Source organism: Stegodyphus dumicola, chromosome 6 (assembly GCF_044657685.1).
Source record: "Stegodyphus dumicola isolate Sdum_Otavi_A_Nest chromosome 6, ASM4465768v1".
NCBI classification, from domain to species: domain Eukaryota; kingdom Metazoa; phylum Arthropoda; class Arachnida; order Araneae; family Eresidae; genus Stegodyphus; species Stegodyphus dumicola.
In genome coordinates, this window is record NC_140773.1 from 18173074 (window position 1) to 18182469 (window position 9396).

Sequence of the window (9396 nt, forward strand, 5' to 3'; positions counted from 1 at the left end):
TAACATGGTTGGTAAGTGACAAGCGGGAAATAAGAGTATCTTGTTTCCAACCTGGAGTTATGCTGGGTTTACGATTTCAGATATTTTATCTAGCTTTTGTATAACGTGAAATTATGAAAATATATTGCTTGTTTACAGCTCAGAAATGTGTGAATTTTCGGCTACACCAGTCCTGCATCTTTAGCACTCTGCAAAGGTTTTTTCCCCTGTTCTCAGCAGTGGCATCGATTCTTGATTCCTTTTTTATATATATTTTATTAAACTTCGTTTTGGGAAAAACGGCCCCCCTCAAAAAAAAAGGGGGCAGGGAGAGGTTTACAACAAAGCTCCCATTTTCCTCCTTTTTTATTTGGATAATTTATTCCAAAAATCTTCGTAACTTAGTATACGAAATAAAGCAGTCTTATCTTCAGTTCTTGAGAGTATCTATTTGAATTTCTAAAGATATGCTGTTTTTAAATATTCTGCGACTTTGCTGTTGAAATGAATTTTATGGGACGCGAATGCAATGAACGTGGTGTGTAATAAATAAAGTTAATGCACAAAACGTTATTAATAAAAAGGAAAAAAAAGTACAATCTATCGTACTAAGAAAACTGAACACTTATATGACAAACTGAAGAAAGAAATATATACCAAACAAAGAAAAACATATATGCCTACCCTTAACACTTCATCGTGAATTCTAAACTTAGCTTTCTAAGTTCTTATGATTTTGCTCTTGAATGGCGTAAAAACGAAGAAAACAATACCTAAAAAAATCTGAAAATCTTTCAGATTTTATATTGAGCTTCGATTTTTTTTTTAACATTTTGTGTGCTAGCTTTATTTATGAAATTTCTTCTTCTTCGTGCTTATACCACATAAAATTCAGTTCAACAAAATATATAAAAATAGCATATCTTTAGAATTTTCGAATATCACAAAGTATTTAAAAATAGAAAATCTTCAAAATTTCCGATAGATAGCCACGAGCGCCGGAAATAATTTTTTCCCCCGTACAGTGTTGCCATTACTCGTTTTGAAATCGTTGAGTTTCTTAATTAAAAATTCGTTAAAATTTTACAAAATGTGAAACATTAGAAAACGAATTCGAAATTATAAATTAGGGCTTCCAGGTGCTCATGTTCGGGTGGAGGATGACGTAATTCAAAATCTGATGTCTCTCAGTACCGTCGTTATTTCACAATGTAAAAGACGTACATACATTCATGCAGATTCCTCATTATTTAATTTATGTAAATATAATACAGGGCTATAATATTTGGTGGCAATATTTAAAAACGTGATTCAGACTTTTGGAGTGATCCAACGCAAAATGCCGTTTCGAGACCAATAGCCCTTCTGGGCTACTATTTCTTTCAGATTAAAAAATGGTTTAGCAGGAAAGGAAATGGAGCAGATTGGTAGACTGCGCCCTCAGCGAGAGAGTAAAATACCTTTTGAGCGACGGTTAAAATCTGAAACTTTCCGATTTCTTTTATTTTACGTAATACTCATTTAAGTAAAGTTAATTAGCAAATGCATATAAAGTGAAAATGCTCAACAGATATATTTTTTTATATTAGTTTAAAGTAAAGTACAGTATCTTAACATGTAAATAATGGGGTTAGGGGAAGACGGATAAAAAATGGTTAGGCATTAAATTTAATAATGTTTTTTTAATAAAAATAAAATCAAACATTTATTTCTTACAAAAGTAAAAACAATATAAACGTATATACTTTTAAAAACAAATAAAATTCTCAGTCACATCATTCAGTCTATTCTGGGTTTCCAATTTTCTGCCTTTTTGTGAAGAAGGCATTATGATAGATTGGCTTAATGGCATATTGCGTTCAATTTCGTCGTCAATTCATATAGACAGTCGTTTTTCCATTTCCTCTATAATGTTATTTCTAGAACGGGTAATTCTAGACGTAGTTGCAGTTGCCGATGACAGTATTTTTTCTTTATTCTTAAGAATTGTCCTTATTGTTGAAGTTGCCAAAATCAAATGCAGCACTAATTTGAGATTGACGTTGACCAGAATCTAATCTTCTAATCACTTGCATTTGAGTTTCCAGTGAAATGCTTTTTCTGGTTGCTTTCTTTTCTTGTGTTTTACTCGTATTATCACCCATGATAAAAACTAAAGATCATACATACTATTTGTCACTGTATTATTAATCGTTATAGTATTATATATCAAATTTACAATAATGTCAACAAATGTTGTTTCAAATGATAAAAAGCAAGAAACACAACTACACTGTTTCGGATATGTTATTTGGAAACCTAGCGCTGCGCACAATTTCGGAGAATCCCCGGGTTGAAATCAAAGAGCGCTAAACCGAAACAGCGCTAAACGAAACAGCGTTAAGCGGGGTCTTACTGTACATAGAGTAAAGGTGATCTGTGAAAAAATATATTTTAAGTAAAATCGATAATCGGGTTTCAATAAAAACTTTCACTTCTTTTCTCCAGCGCTTCTCATTTGTTGCCAGATTCAGAAATGAAAAAATATTTTTCCTTTTTCAGGTTTAGTATCCCTATAAATTAAAAGTTTTATTTTATTATTTAGATGGTTTCCAATACGAATATATTGTTTACTTTGATCAGTGATAACTGTTAATGGAGAAAAAATTAGAATTATAATATATTTTAGTTAGACATCAAAATATCGTATAATTATAAAAGTATAGTTTAATGTTGCACATTTTTTCGTGGTATTAAAAACAGAATGAGGATAGAATCTCCGAAAAATAAAAACATCGCTTTAATTTTAATGTTTCTTTACATTGTCAGTTTGTTTGAAATTAAAGACAAATTCAAATTAAGAATTATAATAAACTGTTCTTTGTATAATACTTTCTTTTAAGCTAGTTCTAAATTTTCTAAGTGTTTAAACGTCTTAGAGCTTTGTTTGAAATTAAAGACAAATTCAAATTAAGAATTATAATAAACTGTTCTTTGTATAATACTTTCTTTTAAGCTAGTTCTAAATTTTCTAAGTGTTTAAACGTCTTAGAGCTATGTAATTTCTTTATAAAATTTCTTGGTGAATGGCATTTTAAGAATCTTTATAATAGATTAATTCTAAGAAATCGATTTCATTAAAAATTTTTACATACCCATCAATGAATTTCTTGATAGGGTTATAAGGTATTTCTCCCGCCTTCCTAGCGGGCCTTCGTGCTGTAATGGTCTGCAAACTCAGCGCGTAATTAAGAGGTCCTCGGTTCGATTCCCGGCGAAAACGTTGCATATTTTTCATCTTTCCTGCTTCCAAAATACCTAATGTCACTACAGGGTTAAACGTCAAATTTTAAAGTTTACTAAAATATGACCGATATTTAATTAAACGAATTACTTTTTTTAGGGTTAAAAATCAAATTGTAAAGTTTACTAAAATATCACCGATATTTAATTAAACGAATTACTTTTTTTAAAGTTAAAAGTCAAATTGTAAAGTTTACTAAAATATGACCGATATTTAATTAAATGAATTACAATTTTAGGGTTAAAAGTCAAATTGTAAAGTTTACTAAAATATGACCGATATTTAATTAAATGAATTACTTTTTTTAGGGTTAAAAGTCAAATTGTAAAGTTTACTAAAATATGACCGATATTTAATTAAATGAATTACTTTTTTTAGGGTTAAAAGTCAAATTGTAAAGTTTACTAAAATATGACCGATATTTAATTAAATGAATTACTTTTTTAGGGTTAAAAGTCAAATTGTAAAGTTTGCTAAAATATGACCGATATTTAATTAAATTAATTACTTTTTTTAGGGTTAAAAGTCAAATTGTAAAGTTTACTAAAATATCACCGATATTTAATTAAATGAATTACTTTTTTTAGGGTTAAAAGTCAAATTGTAAAGTTTACTAAAATAGCACCAATATTTAATTAAATGAATTACTTTTTTTAGGGTTAATAATCAAATTGTAAAGTTTTCTAAAAAATCACCGATATTTGATTAAATGAATTATTTTTTTATGATATTCATGAATTAAACTGAAATTAATTTTTTTTTTTTTAATTTTAGGCGCAGGCGTTCAATTAGCCGAGAGCGTGCTGCATCTTTAATCAAAGTCAAAGCATTAGAGAATGTTCTTACTTGTGATGAAAAAGACGCTAACCTCCATCAGGCAGTAACAGTCCTCCAAAACAACGATTTAATTCCTAACGGTGACAATTATGTTGTAATGACAGAACCAGAAAAAGTATTAAACGACAGATCAGATAGTTTGAGGAACCGAAAAAATTCTCAGTACATAACCAAAGACCTTTCGACTGCAGCTGCACAATTTCAAGTCAGCAGTTCTGAGTCAAATGAAGGCCACACCCATACTTCTGAGCCCAGCCAAAAAGATCAGTGTGATGTTAATAGAAGCGAAGAGCTCGAAGAAACCATTCCTCCTGAGAATGAAGATTCGGAAGAAAGAAGAAAACTTCCTGTAGATGCATCAGCAGATAATAAACCTTTTGCTTACGTAAATGCTGTTTTCTATAACAACGAAGAAGACTCCCATCGTCAAAATGAGCAAAATGAATGCAGGCAGAATAGTTCACCTACTGGTACACTTGAAAAGAAAAGGAATGTAAGTGCACTGGAGACAGATACAAAGATGCAAGTACTACCAACTGAATCACAGACGGAATCACACTAACAATCACAGCAGCTAAATCATGTTAAACAGAACATATAGAGCTTGTTAAAAGATATACAGAAATAATAAAAAGTATGCAAAAGGTACGTATTACATTAAAGGTTAATGTAATGTCTAGAGACACTATTGGACACATTTGGAAACTTCTTCATTTATGTGATTCTTATCATCAAGTCACATCTTAATTTTATAGAAGTGATCCTGTAGGTGCGAGGAAAGAGGTTAATTTACTTGCGAAGAAGCTGAAATTCAATTTATTTTCGAATTTGATTTTATTAGAATTTTGAACTGATAGAGTTTTCAATCTTTCTTTCGCTTTGAATTTATAATCCCAATATATGCTGAAAATTATTTTTTTAAATGATATTACGAGTATAAAAGTAGAGTATTTACTGAAAACACAATGATGAATCTAATACTTTAATTTTGTATTGTATCGTATTATTTTTGAAATGTTAAAAAATAACCCATAATTCAAAGTTACAAGTATAATAATTTATTTATTTGAATATATTCCTTTAGAATGAGCATGAATTTGGAAGCTTTATATTTAGATAATCATTTCCGTCTGCGAATCGTTTTTTTACACTTTGTTAAATTAAACAAAATACTCAGAATAATTTTTACAATTAGAAGAAAATATTTTTTAAAATTTAATAAATTTAAACTTGATAAACACTTTGGAAACATAAAGTAACATGAAAAGAAAGCAAATTAAGAATAAAACGAATTATCCTTCCCAATTCAGAATGTTGAACACCGCGTATGAATGATCTTAATGATAATAAATAAGAGGAGATATGTTTTTGCAATGAAATGGTGGTCTTATTTCATTTACTATGACTTATCATCATTTTATATGAAGATTTAAAAGCCGAAAGATTAAGAGATATTTTGAACCATAACAAATTATTAATCTTTGCATACAAAATATAATATAAAAGAAAACAGTGGAGTAGTAATCTGAAATGCTAAAAAGCTGGAATACAAATGTTCTTTCGAAAGAGAGATAAGAGATATGTAAAATATCAATGACTAAAAATGCATTTTCCCAAAAATTCCTTCAATGATAATAAAATTTCCAAAAAAAAGTCTTGGAAAGTTTATCATTGAAATGTAAAATCTGATGCACGAAGTTCCTATTTTTTATAAGAAAAGGAGACTTAAAATTTAAATAACAGGCACCTGTTGTAGAGACACAATCATTAGTTCAATATTTAGTTTTGAAAAATGTAATTTCATTTAAATTATTATTATGCAAAAAAATCACTAATTTACGTAGTTGTTAAAAGTATTCAATTATGTTTTGTCAATTATTCAGTTATGTTTATGTGCAAAAAAAAAAAAAAAAAAAAATCACTAATTTACGTAGTTGTTAAAAGTATTCAATTATGTTTTGCCAATTATTCAATTATGTTTATGTCCAAAAAATCACTAATTTACGTAGTTGTTATTAGTATTCAATTATGTTTTGCCATGTAAAATGCAATCATATAACAGATTACTGTAAATCGGCTTTTAAGGTCTGAAATTATTTGAAAATTTATAGTAGTAAATACTTAAGTTATGAAATAAAAAATTTCCTTTTAAAGGAAATATCATTAGATTTTTTTTAATTTTTAAATTCGTCTCATTGATAATTATTTAGATATATCATTTGTTATACCATTTGAAGTGTGAAGATTTATTGTAATTTTTTTTTTATTTTAAAATTTGTGATTGTTTTGTGTTTCATATATTTTTATAATGAAAATAAAGTCTGTTAAAAGTCACACTATTGTTGCATTTTTCTTTAAACACTAATTTAGCTTTAGTTTTTTAATATCAAAAGTGAAGATTTAGGTATATAAAAATTTTAATTTAAAGTGACTGTAAAATGCATTTTCAAGCAAGCAACTGAATATTTTAGAAAATTACAACAATAATGCAAGAATACGTCTAAGAATAGGAGAGAAAATGTTACTCACGTATTATCCCCTAGACATAAAAGTTACTGGTTATTTCCCCAAAATTGCGCCAATCATTCCTGCTGACTTCTGAGCCGCACTTCTGTCTGAAACGAGAATTACAATCAAAACATTCACCAGTCTCTCTGCATAATCCACCAAATACCCACTACTGAGAAATTATTGGACCCACTTCGTTTTTCGTTTCGTAAAAATGCTTTCGTTGATTCATATTAGTATTTTGTTAGGCTTTTCGATAGAACCGGAATCGCTATTTAGAACGCTTATAAGTACAAACTTCCAGCAGGTGATAGTTAAAGTCTATTGCTGTTTTGACGGCCAAAATTTCCAGTTGTTCTTTTTACCATTTAACAGGTTTTAATTCTCTGAAACAATTGAAAATGAGAGCAACCAGATACAAATGACGGCGTTCAGTGACAAATGTGGGTCTAAAGACCTTGAATTCACATTTTTTTAATGCATAACCGGCGCTAAATCGCACTGCTTGGCGATAGTTTCAAGTTAAACAGGATAATACGTAAGTACCGAAAATGTATTTAATATTTTTGTCATTTATTCTTATTAAGAAAATATAGTCAAAAACGAGAAGCCATGTATCCATTTATGCACTACCAACAGGTCAGTATCCGACTCTTTACTTCCAACAATCATTTGACGCCTTTTTCACAATTAAATAGAATTTCAGCGCCAGCAGATTCCTAAAAGTAATTTCAAAAAAAATCATTGGATACTATCGGTTGTCGCGTTCAAAAAGGTTAGGTTAGGTTATTTAATTACGGCAAAGCCTCGAGGGCTATCTGCCTAATGGGAGGGATAGCCTTCGTGGAGGATTTTCTAAGAGAAACTGGCTCGTATACACGTCACACATGGGGAAAACCACGGAAACACCCATCCAGCCAACCCGTTTGTGGGATTCGAACCTCGGACCGAACTACCAGTGTTCAGCGACTTTACCGCTCGGCCTCTAGTGGGCTCCGCGTTCAAAAAGGAAACAGCAGATTATTTTTCTTCGTACATTTTCTCTGTCTTCATATCAATACCAAATAAGAAAGCAACAGTTCTGAGACCCATTTCTCATTTTTCACACTTTTTCTTCATATTACATTTATGTCGTGTGTGTCTTACGTTATGTACAGTTTCACTATATAAGAAGCAGAACACTTGTGAGTATTTTTGTTTCAAAATATCTGGAAAAAATAAAATGAATTAAAAAATCTGAAAGGTTTCATATTTTAAATTAAGTCCAAAGGGGCGTTTATTTAACGTTTTGTGTGTTGACTTTATTTATTAAATATCATGTTTTTTTCACTTAAACCCTAAAATTCAGTTTAACAGCAATGTCGCAAAATTATTTTAAAATGAGCATGTCTTTAGAATTTCCGATACATAGTTCCGCGCGCTGGAAATAAAAAGGTTTCTTTTTCCCCGTTGAGTGTTGCCATTACTCGCTTTTAAATAACTGAGTTTGTAAATCAAAAATTCGTTAAAGTTTTAAAAAATAGGAAATCGATAGTAAAACAAATTCTAAATTTCAAATCTGTGCTTTCAGATGCCTATATTTGCAGAAAGATTAAGTGATTCAAAATTCGATAGCTCTAGGTACCGTTGTTTTATCTCAATGCGAGAAACATACACACATTTATTCAGATTCTTCATTATTTAATTTCTTTAAGTGTAATACAGGGGGGATAGTATTTGGTGGCAATGATTTGAAAAGTGATGCAGCCTTTTAAAGGTTTCAACGCAAAATCGCAGAACGAAAATAATAGTCCTTCAGGGACAAAGCGCCTTTGGACTAATAATAGATTGCTTCTGCTTCGTTTCTTGGAAAAATCTAGTAAATTCATGATGCAAAATGCAGCAAAAGGTAACAGGAGATGAGCAAATGCTGTTTCGAAAACTTTCTGCAGGATAAAGATTACACGAAAAAGAGTTGGAAATAAAATAAAAGGAAAAAAACATATTTTTAGACGAATCCAAAAAGCTTCCAAGTTTTCAGGAATCAAAATCAAGGATTGTATTATGAGGTATTTTCTCCTCTTTCCAGCATGCCTTCGTCATGTAACGGTAGCGTACTTGACGCGTACTCGAGAGGTTCAAGTTCGTGTTCCGGCGAGGGCAATGCAAATTTTTCACGTTCCATGATCTATACAACCTAATGACTCTACAAATAGCCCCTCAACTGAAAGCTGGTGGACAATAATTCGGTGGACAATAATGACTGGCTCCGCTAATCTCCAGTCGCTCTCTAAATGGGGGAGTGTATAAGTTAGTTTCTCCCTCCTTCCAGTATGCTTTCCGGTGTAATGGCAGCACACTCTGCATGTATTCGAGAGGTCAAAGTTTGTCTCCCGGTGAAGGCAGTGTGCATTTTTCATGTTCCAGGATTGATATAACCTAATGATTCTACAGTGTATTTGCTGATGTATCAATGGATACCAGCTAATAATGTACGCCTTCTAAAAAACATTTCGTTTGCCATCAATAATCAGTAAATGCTTCTAACTATACATTCGAAACAGCATATTATACCCAAACCGAAATTAAACCGAATATGAACAAGGAAAGGCACAGTCCATTTACTTTATATTATTCTTTTGTAGAGACATTAGTTTTTTGGAAGCAGGAAAGATGAAAAATGAACAATGCTCTCACCGGGAATCGAACCGCGGACCTCTGGAATACACCCTCAGCGTGCAAACCAGTATACTACGAAGGCATGCTAAGAAGGCAGTAGAAATACCTTATACCTTTCCTGTTTTACCGTG

At 30.8% G+C, this 9396-nt stretch overlaps 1 protein-coding gene across 2 annotated transcripts in view; it reads left to right on the plus strand.

The window, feature by feature from the left end:
* The window catches only part of LOC118189879 (organic cation transporter protein-like), a 199943-nt gene extending 193510 nt beyond the window's left edge, over positions 1-6433 (plus strand). For both annotated transcript variants that reach the window (XM_085818152.1, XM_085818153.1), the window contains one exon: positions 4037-6433. In XM_085818152.1, the coding sequence (XP_085674278.1) occupies positions 4037-4661 (625 nt within the window). In that variant the 3' untranslated portion in view covers positions 4662-6433. The remainder of the gene's footprint in view (positions 1-4036) is intronic.
* Positions 6434-9396: the final 2963 nt, after the last annotated feature.